This window comes from Ranitomeya variabilis, chromosome 7, assembly GCF_051348905.1.
Source record: "Ranitomeya variabilis isolate aRanVar5 chromosome 7, aRanVar5.hap1, whole genome shotgun sequence".
In the NCBI taxonomy this organism is placed as follows: Eukaryota; Metazoa; Chordata; class Amphibia; order Anura; family Dendrobatidae; genus Ranitomeya; species Ranitomeya variabilis.
Genome location: NC_135238.1, coordinates 125773548 through 125791190, shown reverse-complemented (window position 1 = coordinate 125791190; position 17643 = coordinate 125773548). Strand labels below are relative to the sequence as shown.

General features: G+C 43.8%; 1 protein-coding gene and 1 long non-coding RNA gene across 2 annotated transcripts in view; both read left to right on the top strand.

Moving 5' to 3' along the window:
* LOC143786365 (carboxypeptidase O-like) overlaps positions 1-17643 on the top strand; it is a 207495-nt gene that overhangs the window by 130028 nt on the left and 59824 nt on the right. The window contains exon 8 of the mRNA XM_077275701.1: positions 3354-3444. Within this exon, the coding sequence (XP_077131816.1) occupies positions 3354-3444 (91 nt within the window). The remainder of the gene's footprint in view (positions 1-3353; positions 3445-17643) is intronic.
* LOC143786366 (uncharacterized) lies at positions 11852-12538 on the top strand. Its single transcript, XR_013218276.1, has 4 exons — positions 11852-11929; positions 12100-12183; positions 12265-12375; positions 12452-12538. It is a non-coding gene; the product is annotated as an uncharacterized LOC143786366 (long non-coding RNA).

Genomic DNA, 17643 nt, shown 5'->3' with positions numbered 1-17643 from the left:
GCTTTAAGAATCTCTCCCCCCATGTGCTCACCCACCTATCCACTCTCTTTTTCCCCATGTGCTGACGTCTCCTGTCTGTGCTCTCTTCTTTGACCTGTCTACCCCATGTGCTATCCCCCTTGTCTTTTGTCTCTCTCCTTCCTCTGCTTTGTTCTCCCCTCATGTGCTGTCCCATTTGAGCTGTCTCCCACTGTACTCTGTCTCCCTCACCCCTGTGAGCTATCTCTCTCCTCTCTGCTGTCATCTCCTCTCATGTCATCTCTTCTTTGACCTGTGCACCCCATGTGCTCTCCCCCTTGTCTGCTCTCTCTCTGTACAGAGCATACCACAGCTCCTGGGCAGGGGAGGAAGCAAAAGACAATACTGACATTACAGCAGGAGATCGCAGAGGATACATTTTGTGATGTAAAAAATTTTTTTTAAACAGTCAGTGAAATATTTTACCTGAAAAGAGAAATCCTCTGCTGTAATGTCAGTATTGTCTTTTGCTTCCTCCCCTGTTCAGGAGATGTGGTATGCTCCATACACGGTCAGACACAGACAATTTTTAAAATGAACTTTCGTTCGTGGGAAAACCCCTTTAATGTGACCGTCTTCCTCTGCCTGTAGACACGTCGTGCATCTGCCACCGGGATCAGCCGAATGATTCACTGTTAGTGTTGAGCATTCCGATACCGCAAGTATCGGAATTCCGATACCGAGATCCGATACTTTTGTGGTATCGGGAATCGGAATCGGAAGTTCCCAGTGTATGGTTCCCAGGGTCTGAAGGAGAGGAAACTCTCCTTCAGGCCCTGGGATCCATATCCATGTAAAAAATAAAGAATTAAAATACAATATAGGGATATACTCACCCTCTGACGCGCCCTGGTAGTAACCGGCAGCCTGCTTTGCTTAAAATGAGCGCGTTCAGCACCTTCCATGACGTCACGGCTTCTGATTGGTCACGTGACGCTCATGTGACCGCCAGGCGACCAATCACAAGCCGTGACGTCATTCTCAGGTCCTAAATTCCTAATTCTAGGAATTTAGGACCTGAGAATTACGTCACGGCTTGTGATTGGTCGCGTGGCGGTCACATGAGCGGCACGCGACCAATCAGAAGCCGTGACATCATGGAAGGCCCTAAACGCGCTCATTTTAAGCAAAGAAGGCTGCCGGTTACCAGCGGTGATGTCCAGGGGCCTCCGGAGAGGTGAGTATATCAATATTTTTTATTTTAATTCTTTATTTTACACATTAATATGGATCCCAGGGCCTGAAGGAGAGTTTCCTCTCCTTCAGACCCTGGAAACCATCAGGATACCTTCCGATACTTGGTGTCCCATTGACTTGTATTGGTATCGGGTATCGGTATCGGCGATATCTGATACTTTTCGGGTATCAGCCGATACTATCCGATACCGATACTTTCAAGTATCGGACGGTATCGCTCAACACTATTCACTGTGCCTACGCAAAATTCACACAGGTGCAGTAAATCAGACCGCAACCATCATTGTGCAGACAGATAGCGGCAGTCACATTTAAACTGCGCATGCGCTCTTCCTGTACAAAGATAGTGGCAGTCAGTGAATTATTCAGCTGATCCCGGTGGTGGCATGTTCACGACAGTGTTCCGCTGGTGGTACTGCGCAAGAAGCTGCGTACAGTGTATACAGTGTGTGTGTGTGTGTGTGTGTGGTGCGTACAGCATAAACAATGTGTTTGTGTGTGTGTGTGGTGCGTACGGCGTATACAGTGTGTGTGTGTGTGTGTGGTGCGATGGTGTTTCCATATTGAGACACCCATCACTTGGGTGTCCCAATATGGAGGTCGGTGAACTTCCGATGCTTGGAAATCTGGGATCCGGACACATCTGGATGGAACAGAATGTGAAGACTTTACAAGGTAAGTATATGTTTAAGATGTACTCTGATTTTTTTTTTTTTTTTCAGAATGTTATTGAAAAAGCAGGATTTGTATAAATATAAATTTGCAAAGTGCCACAGATAATGTTGGCATTATTGAAATAAAATTACTATTAATAATAATAATAATAATAATTATTATTATTATTGTTATTATTATTATTATTATTAATAATAATAATAATAATAATAAAAGCTGATTTATAAAAATGGCAAGATCTGAAAACGAGGATAAGGCCACGTTCACACATTCAGCATTTTGTCAGTATTTTACTTCAGTATTTGTAAAGCAAAACCAGGAGTGGGTGAAAAATGCAGATGTGGTGACGTGCTTCTATTATACTTTTCCTCCGATTGCTCCACTCCTGATTTTGGCTTATAAATGCTGATGTAAAATACTGACCAAATACAGTATGTCTGTGCGTGGCTTAATACTGAGTTTGATGGCTTGTGCCATCTATAGGATATAGACACTGACCTCACTGATTGGCTGCAGCAGTGTCGACGTGACATCACCACTGTGTCCGATAGCACAACACTGAACCCATGGAGTGTAAGGGTACCGTCTCACTATACAATTTACCAACGATCACGACCTGCGATACGACCTGGCCGTGATCGTTGGTAAGTCGTTGTGTGGTCGCTGGAGAGCTGTCACACAGACCGCTCTCCAGCGACCAACGATGCCGAGGTTCGCTGGTAACCAGGGTAAACATCGGGTTACTAAGCACAGGGCCGCGCTTAGTAACCCGATGTTTACCGTGGTTACCAGCGTAAAAGTAAAAAAAAAAAAAACGTACATACTCACCATCTGATGTCCGTCAGGTCCCTTGCGTCTGCTTCCCGTTCTGACTAAGTGCCGCCGTAAAGTGAAAGCAGATCACAGCGGCGACGTCACCGCTGTGATCTGCTCTCACTTTCCGGCCGGCAGACAGTCAGAGCGGGAAGCGGACGGCAAGGGACCTGACGGACATTAGATGGTGAGTATGTACTGTTTGTTTTTTTTTACTTTTACGCTGGTAACCACGGTAAACATCGGGTTACTAAGCGCGGCCCTGCGCTTAGTAACCCGATGTTTACCCTGGTTACAAGCGATCGCATCGCTGGATCGCTGTCACACACAACGATCCAGCGATGACAGCGGGAGATCCAGCGACGAAAGAAAGTTTCAAACGATCTGCTACGACGTACGATTCTCAGCAGGGTCCCTGATCGCAGTAGCGTGTCAGACACTGCGAGATCGTAACTATATCGCTAGAACGTCACGAATCGTGCCGTCGTAGTGATGAAAATGCCACTGTGTGACGGTACCCTAAGTTAAGTTCGGCTTGCTTTTTTATAATGAACTAAACTGGCAGACAAAAGTTTTCTGAAATGGAATAACCGCATTATAGGCGATCAAGTTAAGGACAATAAACAAAAGTTGTATTTCTTCTAAAACAGGAACGTCTGTGGAGAAAGAATCGAGCACCATATAATAATGGCACCTGTTATGGAGTGGACCTGAATAGAAATTTTGATGCCAAGTGGTGTAGTAAGTAGCATTATGTTATTTTTTTTTTGCCAAAGAGCTATTCCACATTTGGCAATTTATCACTCGATAACTAGAAATTTCTAAGCAACTATTAGCTCCAAATGTTCTGTGTCCTTCACAATGGAGCATTATGGTTGTATACTTTTCCCCACCTTTTTAATCTTAGATGCAAAATTCTGTGATGATTGTCCTTATAATATATAATTTCAGTACTAACTAGAAATGAACGAATTTATTCAACAAAAGTTCGCCAATCTCAAATTCAACACGAACGTAGCTCATTCGGATTCGTGCAAATGTCGGACAAAGTTCAGCAAATTACTAAGTTCACTGAGGTTCTTTCAAACATCAGTCTTTCTGGTAGCAGCACGGGCGGCAAAACGTCCTGCACACGTGCACACTGATGACACAAGCATGACATCCCTGTGTCATCAGTGTGACACGTACCGGTGCCTGGGAATCAGTGGTACTGTTTGCACTGTTCCCGGCGGCAGGTGCTGAAGTGAAGACAGCTCACATCACGGTACCCTGCTTGTGCTGTGATCAGCGCTAGCAGGAGACAATGTTGAGAGTTGTATTCAACTGTTAACAGAGAGAGAAAGCGTTGGCTGATGGGAGCAATCATCAGCCACCGGCTGTGCTATGTATATTAAAAAAAAAAAAAATACATATGATTCCCTTGTATTTTTGATAACCAGCCAGGCAAAACTGACAGCTGTGGGCTACAACCCTCAGCTGTAAGCTTCAGCAAGGCTGGTTGTCAAGAATAGAAGGGTCACCATGCCGTATTTTTTAATTATTTAAGTAAATAATTAAAAAAAACAGTGTGGGGTACCGGACAATTTTGGCAACCAGCCAATCTAATGTAGACAGCTGGGGCTGATATTCCCAGACCGGTAAGGGGCCATGGATATTGGCCCCCCAGCCTAAACATAGCAGCCCACAACCACCCCACATGCCTTGTAATGGTAGCAAATGGGGTTCATATTTGTGGGAATGGTGTCATCTTTGTATTGTCTGGTGACATCAAGCTCACAGGTTAGTAATGGAGAGGTGTCTATAAGATGCCCAACTATTATAAATTCTATAGTTACATTATAAATAAACACACAGCCACACCAGACAAAATACAAAGGTGACATCAACCCCATAAATATGAACCCCACTTGCCATCGCCACAGGACAAGTAGGAAGAACCAGGTAAAGCTCCAAATTGGATGTGCCTTTTCTAGGGCAGATGCAGGCTACTGTTTTCAGGCTGGGGGGCAATATATACGGCCCCTAACCATACTGGGAAAACCAGCCCCTAGCTGTCAACTTTAGCTTGGCTGGTTGTCAAAAATGGGGTGTATTAAGTTATCTATTTAAATAATTAAAAAAACAGCATGGGGAACCCTCTATTCTTGGCAACCAATCTTGATAACACTGACATCTGAGGGTTGCAGCTCACAGCTATCAGTTTTGCCTGGCTGGTTATGAAAAATACAGGGGAACCCACATCAATTTAAGAAAATAATTATTTATTTATACCAAAATTCATGGGTCAATTGATGTCCCTTTTCCTGGTGTCTGCCCCTAATTTTAGCTTTTTTACCCCCCTGAAGGTGTTGTCTATGCGTTTGATTTTGCCTCCCAAAATCAAATGTTTGCAAACATCGGGATGTTCGCTGATCCAAACCGAACCTTGAAAGGTTCGCTCATCTCTAGTACTGACAGCACTGTAGCTTTAATTTTTGTGTGCAAATATCATGTATTCTCATGTAGCTAAGTGATACAATTGTGGCAGCCACCTCTAGAGCAAGCTGAGAAATTTTACTAAATAATATTAATTACAATAAGGGGGTGTTTTAGTGATGAGCGAGAGTGTTCATCTCTAGTCGTTAATCGCTTTGAGCATCAGTGTGTTCGGGATGCTTGTTACTCGGTGAGTATTTTTTGAATGTTCAAGCTGAAGCTTGAGTTTCCACCCTACAGGTTTGGCACTTTGTAGATAACCAATGAACATTAGAGGATTGCCTGAGAGGCACTGTTACTCCGGAGCCATCTTGTTTGTGGTATCACTGTGATTAGCTGGTCGCATAGCATCACCATATCTGTATTAGACCCGTGATGCCATGCTTTGCACAATGTAGAAAGAAGGAATATAAACCAGCTCACCCGTGATGCATCAACCAATCCTCGGGAGCACGGACCCGCTGTGTTCAGGCGTATAGAGTCCAAAAAAGAAAAGAATGTCCAGCTTCACCGAATCCGTAAAAAAGAGTTTTCTTTATTCACATACTATTAAGCATAGAGGATACAGACTTCAGCACAAGCCATATGGGTAAGAATCTCAACGCGTTTCTGGAGACTAAGCTCCCTTAATCATGACAACTTTCTTTTTTTTTTTGCACAATGTACCCCAGACACAGGCAGAGTAGGAAGTGGTGCTGATGAGAGAGGGACAGAACTGTACCTGCGTATTAGCCAGGGATTCAACCAAGTTTACATTTCTGTTAAGTTCAACAACAGCCCTTCTTAGAGCTAACTACAATACAAATTAATACTGCTGGTAGCAGCATTTAGGAAGAGATTGTGATGGAGGTATTGAATAGGACAGGATAGGGTGAATTGTACTTCCCTTATGCTGCAGCATGCAACTGATACAAAAACCTATTTTCAAGATAATATTCTTTTTTTGCTCTTAGTCCTGCAAATTGTTCTGAGCAGGGAAATATTATACATTGCGGCAGTTGTGCATCAAAAGCATACAGCCAGACTTGGTTGCATCTCAATAGCGTTTCTATATTGATTCTGCAGATTCATACATCCATATAAATTGTGCAAATTTGCCTAGCTTTGTACCACTGCATTGTTTTGAGCAGTGATATTTTATAAGTCATTTATTGTGCTACAGTTTGGCCTCAAAAACCCCCAAAAAGTTTTTTTCTTTTTTAAACCACATTGTTATATTTATACTGCAGTCTCATACATCCTTCTCAGGTGAGCAAATTTGCTTGGCAGTGTAATACCGCCCTTTTTTTGAGCTCTGAAATTTTGTATGGCATTTAGAGTGCTATAGTTGGGCCTCAAAACCCCCCAAAAAGTGAAACAAAAAATTGCATTGCTGTATTTATACTGCAGTCTACTACATCCGTCTGAGGTGTGCAAATTTGCCTGGCATTGTAATACAGCCTTTATTTTGAGCTGTGAAATTTTATACTGCATTTAGTGTGACACAGTTGAGCCTCAACCCCCCCAAAAAAACAAATGATTAAAAAATCACATTCCTATATTTATACTGCAGTCGGATAAGTACATTTGAGGTGTACAAATTTGTCTGCCATTGTAATACAGCCTTTTTTTGAACTGTGAAATTTTATATGGCATTTAGCATGCTACAGTTGGCTCTCAAAACCCTCCAAAAATAGAAATGGTTTATAAACGTGTATCTGCAGCACTAACAGGTTATAAGATATAGCAATGTCTCTGCATTGCTATACCTTAAAACTGCCATCAGACTACGGAACGTGAAAGTCCCACAATGAGAATAAGTAAAAAAGTTTAAAAAAAAGTTTTAAAAATATAAAAAATAAAAAATATATTGTACCCATAAAAAAATATTATTTTGAAAAGATAAACAATAAAAGTATACATATTCGGTAATGTGGTGTCCCGAGCTATAAAAGTGTCACACTAGTTAGCCCCTTTAGTGCACACTGTAAAAAAAAGAAAAAAAATGAGGCAAAAAATGATGCTTTGTCATCATACCACTGAACAAAAAGTGGAATAAAGCATGATCAAAAAGACAAATCTAAATAAAAATGATATCGCTGAAATTGTCATCTTGTTCTGCAAAAATCAAGCTCCCATACAGCTCCATCAGCCAAAAAATAAAAAAGTTATAGCTCTCATAATTAAGCAATGTAAAAATATATATTTTTTCTATAAATTAGTTTTTATTGGGTAAAAGCGCCAAAACCTAAAAAAGATATAAAGGGGTATCACTGTAATTGTACTGACCATGCACAGCACTCCTGTCCGCAGACCTGGCCCACATCATTTGCAGTTCCGGACACCACCTCCACCCCCTTCTTTTGGTGACTTTTCACAAGGGCCTCCTACGGCCACACACCAGTACAGCGAGATGGACACCTACTATCAAAATCTGTAGGGTTCTTGGCTTGAAAACAATAGAGACTTCTGTTTCACAAACTCCGTAACCCCCTATGCCTATGCTGCATCAATAGTATTAACCCCTTCATGACCTTGGGATTTTCCGTTTTTCCGTGTTCGTTTTTCGCTCCCCTCCTTCACAGAGCCATAACTTTTTTATTTCTCCGTCCATATGGCCATGTGAGGGCTTATTTTTTGCGGGACGAGTTGTACTTTTGAATGACATCATTGGTTTTACCATGTCGTGTACTTGAAAACGGGAAAAAAATTCCAAGTGCGGTGAAATTGCAAAAAAAAGTGCAATCCCACACTGGTTTTTTGTTTGGCTTTTTTGCTAGGTTCACTAAATGCTAAAACTGACCTGCAGCTATGATTTTCCAGGTCATTACGAGTTCATAGACACCTAACATGACTAGGTTCTCTTTTATCTAAGTGGTGAAAAAAAATCCAAACTTTGCTAAAAAAAAAAAAAAATTGCGCCATTTTCCGATATTTGTAGCATCTCCATTTTTCATGATCTGGGGTCAGGTGAGGGCTTATTTTTTGCGTGCCATGCTGGCGTTTTTAATGATACCATTTCGGTGCAGATACGTTCTTTTGATCTCCCGTTATTGCATTTTAATGCAATGTCGCGGCGACCAAAAAAACTTAATTCTGGCGTTTCGAACTTTTTATCGCTACGCTGTTTAGCGATCAGGTTATTGCTTTTTTTTATTGATAGATCGGGCGATTCTGAATGCGGCGATACCAAATATGTGTAGATTTGATTTTTTTTTTTACTGATTTATTCTGAATGGGGCGAAAGGGGGGTGATTTGATCATAAGATCGCTGCTATGCAGCAGAAAATCAGGTGTGCTGTGAGCGCCGACCACAGGGTGGCGCTCACAGCTACCGGCGATCAGTAACCATAGAGGTCTCAAGGACCTCTATGGTTACAAAGGAGAAGCATCGCCGACCTCCGATCATGTGACGGGGGTCGGCGATGCGCTCATTTCCGGCCGCCCGGCCGGAAGAGCAGGTTAAATGGCGCTGTCTGCGTTTGACAGCGGCATTTAACTAGTTAATAGGCGCGGGCAGATCGCAATTCTGCCCGTGCCTATTACGGGCACATGTCAGCTGTTCAAAACAGCTGACATGTCCCGGCTTTGATGCGGGCTCACCGCCGGAGCCCGCATCAAAGAGGGGCTTCTGGCCTCGGACGTACTATCCCATCCGAGGTCAGAAAGGGGTTAATATGTCATGTAAAAAATAATTTAAAAAAATAATTTTTTAATTCTCTATACTACGTGTCTCTGTGGCTGGGCAATATACTACGTCGCTGGGCAATATACTAAGTGGCTGGGCAATATACTAAGTGGCTGGGCAACATACTAAGTGGCTGGGCAATATACTACGTGACTGGGCAATATACAACGTAGCTGGGCAATATACAACGTAGCTGGGCAATATACTAAGTAGCTGGGCAATATACTACGTGACTGGGCAATATACTAAGTGGCTGGGCAATATACTAAGTGGCTTGGGCAATATACTACATGGGCTGTGCAATATACTACATGGACATGCATTTTCTAGAACACCCGATGCGTTACAATCGGGCCACCATCTAATTATATATATATATAGAGAGAGAGAGAGAGAGAGAGATGAAAATCATGAAAGCACTAAGGCAGAGTATGCTGCGGACTCCCAGGATTTATATGTTTGATACAGAAGAAGAGTATTTGCATAGATAGATAGGTATATATTTATGTAGACATTGAGACAGAAAAAGGAATTGCATGGGTCATCAACAAAATGGTATACGAGAGCACATCAACCCAAAAAAAGTATTCCATAATACATGGTACAAGTACACGAGAGCACATCAACCCAAAATAATGTATTCCATAATACATGGTTAAAGTAATGGCTACAGTTACGCTACTGCTGGAGATACTGCCATGGGACAGCCCCTGGCCCATTGAAAAAGTCACAGTACTTCTCCCTGCAAATCGTCGCATCATCATAGTTCCTTCTGGATCCAAGACTTTCCAAGCCTGAAACCCTGTGCTCGTCTAGACGCCATTCACCCTGGGTTACATCTCCGTTTGCAGGGTCAACAGAGTCAACATATTGTGGAGGGCTGTATGCAGTGGCATCACGGCGGCGTAGAAAGTTGTGCAGGACGCAACAGGCAAGCACCACAGAGTCAATAGGCGAGAGTTTCATGTTGAGTGCAGTGTGGAAAACCCGAAATCGGTTTGCCATAATACCAAAAGCATTCTCCACAACGCGTCTAGCTCTTGAAAGTCTGTAATTAAACATGCGTCGCTCCGGTGTCAGAGTTTTCTGGGAGAAGGGCTTCAGAAAGTTGGGATGCAGTGGGAACACCTCATCTCCGACAAACACAAAGTTCATGTTTCCAGTTGTGTCGCTGTTGGGCGGCAAGGCCAGTTTGTGTTCTTTCAAGCGGTCCCCAAAATCGGTGTGCTCCAAAACTCTGCCATCAGATACTCTCCCGTTGATCCCTACAGCCACACTTATAAATTCATAGTTTGCATTAACGAGGGCCATGAGAATAATGCTGAAATAACCCTTGTAATTGTAGAAAAATGAGCCGGAGTGTGGTGGTTGGGTGATGCGGACATGTTTCCCATCCAAGGCCCCACCGCAATTAGGGAACTGCCATTGCTGCTGAAATCCATGGGAAATCTGTTTCCAATCATCCGGGGTTTCCGGGAAAGGCATGTAAGTGCGGTGTAAAGCTGAGATGTTTGCTTTACATGTCTCTGGGATGATGACGCTGAGCAGGGATCGGGAAATAGCTGCGCAGTAATGCAAGTCTTGCATAGACCTGCCAGTCGCCAGGAACCGCAGCGTGACAGCCAGTCTCTCATCCACAGGGACAGCAGCTCACATCCTGGTATTTTGCCGCCTGATAGAAGGTTCCACAGCAGCAAATAGCACATTAAAGGACATTCGCAGGTAGTTCCTGAAATCATGCGGGTTGTTCTCCTGCAGTTCCCTTATTAGGCCCATATGGGACAATCGATTCCTCTTCTGCAGCCACTGTCTGGCCCACATGCGGCGCTGTCGCTTTGTACGAGTGTTCCGTACGTGAGCCTCCAGCTGGCGGTGAGCTTCAAACAACAACGCAGCCGCTACAATCACAGGTACATCTGAAATAGACATGGCAACCTGAAAAACCAAAAAAAAGAATTAGTAGTTATGAATTGCAAAACTGACAGAAGACATCGAATACTATAAGGTAACGTTCACACATCACATATTCGCTACATATTATATGTCCGTAAAATACGCAGGGCTAATAAGCAGCATTGACGCTACAGCCATTCCCCATTGATACACTAACATCACTACAAGCCGCTGGAACGATGAAACCAGGACGAATGAGCGCTGCGGCTTGAAACCGGGAATGCTAAAGAGTGATTTCTGGAGCCGGCGCCACAACCGCGATGCTGTGCATAAACGGAGACGCTATAGCGATGCGGATCGCGCGGCATCACGCCTGAGTCAAGGACCTCCTCTGGGCGTGGTTAGGCGGTTCAGCGTCTTTGCAGGGAAAATGGCGGCGCGACAACGTTCAGCTCCTCTGGGGCGGCCTGAACTTGCATTTTTTGTGCACAAAATGTATGCCCTGGACTATGAGGGCCTGGAGACTGGACCTGCCCACCCGAACCTCCACAAGCAGGAGGTGCTGCGCCGCATTGGGCACATGATGGAGAGGAGGTTAGGCATCCGCCGCAGTGCGCTGCAGCTGTGGAAAAAGTGGGCTGACCTCCGCTACAAGACCCCAAAGCTTCTGGCAGAGTTGCGGGCGGAGACAAGGCGTGGTAAGTACCAATATGGGGGAATCGGGAGACGCACGCTGCTGGGAGGGTTGGAATGTGAAAAATGGTCAGGTCAGGGGTTCCAGAATCTCCACCAAGATATAAAATTTTGGGATGTCCGCAATTGCCGGGAGGGGGGAATCAGGAGATGCGCGTTGCTGTGAGGCGCTTCCTAGTTATGCAATAATACGTGTCCCAGGCCAGGCAGACCATTGAACACCAGAGCCCCCCGACAATGCAGAGTCTAGCATCACTGGGAAGAGTGAGCTCTATTTTCTATATATGTACGTACATTTGGCGACTAAAAATTTAATTTGGCTCCTAACTTTTGCCGCCAATGGTGCCTAGGTATTTTTTTAAATTCTGGAGCCTTGTACTTTTGGTGTCTAAATATTGCGGTTCTTTCATGTTTGTGTAGAGAGACATCGCCGGCAACAGGCACCAGCCGGCATTCCTTCATCTGCCACCAGCGGCGGCCCACAGCCCGGGACATCACGTACGTTAACCATCATTCATTGCAATTTTATTACTGCATATGGGACATTAGAGGGGAGCATTTCATTTGGCTCCTAACTTTTGCCGCCAATGGCGCCTAGGTATTTTTATTAATTCTGGAGCCCTGTACTTTTGGTGTCAAAATATTGCGGTTCTTTAATGTTTGTGTAGAGAGACGGCGCCGGCAACAGCCACCAGCACCAGCCAGCACGCCTTCATCCGCCACCAGCGGCAGCCCACAGCCCGGGACATCACGTATGTTAACCATCTTTCTATGCAATTTTATTACTGCATACGGGAAATTAGAGGGGAGCTGAAATATTGTATACATTACAGACGCAGTAAGGACCAGGCGCGCTAGCACCCCACCGCAGGCCACAACACCACCCTTCCGCCACTCATCTTCCTCCCCCGGGTCGGCGGCATTCTCCCCAGAGGCCACCATTCGTAAGTGACCAAAACTGCGAGCGCTTCCCCACAGCGTGTTCAATTGTTAACCAGATATGTATTTGCTTCCTTTTAGCTGCGGCAGCTGTGGCCTGAGCGAGGGGATGGGAGGTGAGCAGCTCTTCCACCTCTTCCGGGGATGAACAGCTGGTGTCCCTTCTCCGTAAGTATACAGACAGTGGGAGGGGTTATCGGTGGGATGTCACATTTGACAACGACAAGAACGACAAAAAAAAAAACGTTCTCGCCCTCTGGGACAGGACCAAATTGAGTGTGTAGTAAATCTCAGGGTATGTTCACAGATGCTGTATTTGCAGCGTAATCACCGTCCGTTCTCCGACCTCTTCTATCCACAGAATCGACCACCGTGAGAGAGCTGCTGGCCAAGCAGAAGCGGCTGGAGGGGACAGCAGCGCGCCTGCTGGAGCAGGTGAAGCAGCAGGGACGCACGCTGCGACACCTGTTAGCCCACCGCCGTGGGAGGATGTAAATTTTTTTGGTTAAAAAAAAAAAAAAAAAAGTTTATTATTACCTTTATTTTGTGTGCTGTTTTAATTTACTAGCGGAGCAGGCCAGGGCCAGCCAAGCCAAGGCAAACACAAAAGAGTTGGTTTACCTTTCCATATAGTGTGCGCACAAAATGGCAGCCAGCGCAAAAGAGTTGCTAACCGCATCCTAAAGTGCCTCCATCTTGTGCGTCCGCTTGCCAGATGCACAAGATGGCTGCCAGAGATGTTTTATACATCATTTTATCTTGTACATAGATAAGAATTGCTGCATAGCCATAACAATACACAGAAGAAACAAACAACTCAAAGATGTTTCATACCGTTGATGAGCAAGAAAAGAACCAAAGAAGACGCCTGCAGTATACTGAGTACGGCGTTCCGGAGAGAACGCTCACGGGAGAAGAGGATCGTAGCTGGCGGAGGGTCGTTCCGGACAGGACGCTGGAAAGGCAGAAGAACGTGAAGACGCAGCTCTCAAACAATATGGAACAACTGAATCGATGTAGAGTCGCGGTATATATATTCCGGGACGCCGGAACGTCACATCCTGGGTGTCTCCATGTGGAGAAACACGCCTATCTGGCTACGCTGAAATTTGTTGGATCGTTACACTCTTGCTGTTTGACATGGAGCTAACAACCAGCGAGAACGATAAGTGAGTCGCTGTTACGTCACTGGATCGCTCCTGCATCGTTCGGGAGTTGATGTGTTTGACGTCTCTACAGCGACCTAAACAGCGACACTACAGCGATCTAGTTTAGGTCGGATCGTTGTCTATATCGCTGCAGCGTCGCTGAGTGTGACGGTACCCTAAGAATAAAGCTTCCATAACAATTTTGCCACATGTGCAACGGCATAAAAAAAGCTCAAAAAACAATACCTGCATTGTTAATTTTTGTTTATTCTGCCTCCCAAAATTGGAATAGAAAGCAATCAAAAAATGACATGTGCCCGAAAATTGTACCAATAAAAACATCAACTTGTCCCACAAAATACAAGCCCTCACATTACTCTGTTAGCTGAAATATGATACAATTATAGCTCTCAAAATGTGATGATGCAAAAAACTAAGTTTTGAAAATAAATCAAGTGTCCTTAAGTGTGTGACAACAGCCAAACAGAAAAAAACGGATATAAACCTGAAATTACTATAATCGCACCGACCCGAAGTCATTTAATCACTTATACCGTATGAAGAGTGGTGTAAAAAATAAATAAAACCAATTCTTCACCTGCTGTTGAATTTTTCATTCTGCATCCCAAAGATCGCAGTAAGGCTCGGCTCCCATTTATCCTGTGCTCTGCACTAAGTGCTTATATCGGGGTTTCCGTGTAAATCTCTGAAATACGTGATTCAGAAAGAACCCCCGGCATAAGATTTCCTATAATGAGGCAGCTGGAGGCACTGTGGATACTGTTTGACCTGTGATCCTGTAGTGTCTGTCTTTTTATTTGGAGTGTATAAAAGTGCTGTCGGCCACAGTTTTCTGCACCTCTGGAAAAAAGGACACCCCTGAAAAGAGGCCAGATGGAGTCCAGAGTATCTCTGCTCACTCATTATAGTGAATGGATCCCTCAGGCATTTCATCTGAATTACGTCACTTGGAAATTTAAACCCCACTGTAAGTGCCCAATGTAGAATGCTAAATGATAAATGTGATCCAAATAGTTTTGTAAAATGTTTCCAATAAAAGCTTCAACTCAATCCACAAAAAAGCAAGTCATAACTCCTGTTCATTATCTGTTAATGGAAATATAGGGGGCTTACTGGTAGCACAAAGGCTCTGAAAAAGCCAAATGGCCATCGCTCCCCAATATAAATTTACCAAATTCTGTGCTCCCAGTGTGCCTAATCTACATTTAGCATCCATGTGTTTGGCATATCTGTACCAATGAGTGCCCGCCTAATTTACAAGTGCACGGGCTAGGCACAACGTACTGGTCACTACAAAGGCAGTTTGCAAATTTCACTCAGCAACATCTACTGCAGCTTGTTTCTGGAAAACACCCAAGGAATCAAAATTGTTACGACACCTGTAGATAAATTCTCAAAGGGGTATAATTTCCAAAAGGAGGTCCCTGGAGAGGGATTCTGCTCTTCTAGCCCTTACTGGCTCTGTATATGGAGTCCGCAAACTATTATTGAAAATTCTGTGCTCCAGGATGCCCCATGTATAACCAGTACTGCTTACAATCAAATATTAGTTGTAAAAATATAATTATTTTATTCTTCATTGTCCAATTGTATAAAATTCTGTGACCCACACGAGGTATCAATATGATCACCTCAACCCCAGATGTATTTATTGAGGAAATGCTAAATTTGGGGCTAAACTAAATATATTTTTGTCGGGAAAATGTATTTTTTTTTTTATTTTTACTGTTCAACATTACAAGGCATATGGGCATTCAAGGTAATCATCACGCATTTACGTAAGTTCCCTGAGGGGTCTTGTTTCCGAAATGCAGTCACTTTGTGAGTTTCCACTGTTTAGGCACTTCAGGGACTGTCCAAATGCAACATGGCGTTGGCTAATTAATCCAGCAAATGCTACATTCAAAAAGTCAAATGGCGCTCCTTCCCTTCCAAGCCCTGCTGCTTCAAAACAGTGGCTTCCCACCACATATTTGGTATTGATATGCTCGGGAGAAATTTCATAACAAATTTTGGGCTCCATTTTTCCTGTTATCCTTGTTAAAATAAAAAAAGAAGTTTGGGTTTATAGTAAAAAGTTTTGTGACAGAAAGTCAACTGTTCGTTTTTTCTTCCATATTCCAACCTGTGAGGAACCTGAAGGGTTAGCAAACTTCTTGAATATGATTTTGAGCTCCTTTAGAATGCAGTTTGAATATTTTCTGTCATATAGGCCCCCTCAAAGTCACTTCAAATTTGATGTGGTCCTGTGTGATATATTTCCCTGATTTAAGGGCATAAAAATTAAAATTTAGAAAATTGCTAAATTATCAACAATTTTGCAAATTTCATTTTTTTTTTAGAAATCAACGCAAAGTATATCAAAGAAATTTTACCACTATATTAAAGTGCAATATGTCATGAAAGAACATTCTCAGTCAGTCGGATCTATTGAAGCATTCTAGAGTTATATTACCACATAGAGTGAGACACTTGTCAGAATTGTAAAATTTGCCCAGTCATAAAAATGAAAACTGGACTTGTGAGTGAAGGGGTTAAAAAATTGCATTGCTATATTTATACTGCAGTCACATACATCCTTGTGATTTGTACACATTTCTCAGGCATTGAAATTCAGCTTTTTTTTTGAGCTGTGAAACTTTATACGACATTTAGCGTGTTACAGTTGGGCCTCAAGACACGTCAAAAAAATGTTGTTAAACCAAACGCATTGCTATATCTATATTGCAGTCTCATATGTCCATCTGAATTGGGCAAATTTTGTTGGCATTGTAATACAGCAATTTTTTGAGCAGTTAAATTTTACACTCCAGTTATTGAGCTAGAGTTGAGCCTCAAAACACACACAAAAAAAGCTTTGGTTGCAAATAGCATTGCTATATTGATACTACAGTGTTATACATCCATCTGTAGTAGGCAAATATAGCTGGGCTTGCCATACTGTCTGCAACGTTTTCTCAACAGGGATATATCATATATAATTTAAAATGGGCAATGTGTGGTAAGGGATGGGGAAGTGAACGTGATGCTGATGGTGCGTGCACAGACTGAGGCAAGGTGAAACTGTGCTTGTTGTGGGAGTAGAAGAAACAGACACATCAAGTGGATCTAGCTTCCAGTCCCACTTTGTGGGGAGGCGTGGAATATCACTCTTGAAGCCAGACTAGTGTGAAAAGGTTGTTGGATGGATAGCAGATAATGCTTCCAGTTAATTTGCCAGCACCAACCTGTCTACCACACTTTATCAGTAGCCGTTATTCTGGACCACCTAATCCTCACCCTGATCCTCCTTCCTCCCACCAGGCCAAGTGCCAGAAGACAAGTGATCCCACACTTGGACATTCTGAAGAGCTGTTAATATTTCCATTTATAGCCTCTCACCCTGCCTATTCCAACCAGGGAATGAGGAGATAGCATGTAGTGATGCTCAAATATTTGAGCAGCCACGCTCACAAGAAGGTGAAGATGGGACAATGCAAATACTGTCAAAAGAGCTGGATGATGATGAGACACAATTGCCATCAAGTGGTCTTGTTACATCAGCAAGTCAGAAGGAGGACCAGGGTGCAGAATTGAAAGATGAGGTGGTGGACTATGAAGTCACTGACCCAATCTGGGAAGGTGTCTGTTAGGGGTCAAGTTCCCGCCTCTGCACTGGGGGAATCTCGGGCCATCTCCGCTGCGGTCTCCCATTCTTCTCCTGCCGCAGTGAAGCCTGCTCAGCGGAGATGTCGGTCCCAGCATCTCGCTCAGTCTGACTCTGTGCATAGGGTTACTGCTTCCTTTCCAGCTTCTGCCATTGTAGCCAGTGCTGGGCAGCAGCGAGCAGACGCTTTTGGGACTAAGTCCTGCTTTTCCCCTTCTGAGCATGCCCAGGGTAAGATCTCTCATTGGAGATTGGGGTCACATGCTTAGATACTACAGCAAATCCCATTGGTCCTCCAGGAAGGTCCTGAAGTTGCTCAAGTTCTGTGGCAGCCTCTCATTGGTCCTTCTGGGAAGGTCCTGTACTTGCTGCAGCTATAAAAGGTTCGCATGGCCGCACGGCCATGCGCTAGTATCAATTCATGTCATGAGTTTTGCGCCAATGTCGTCATACATGTG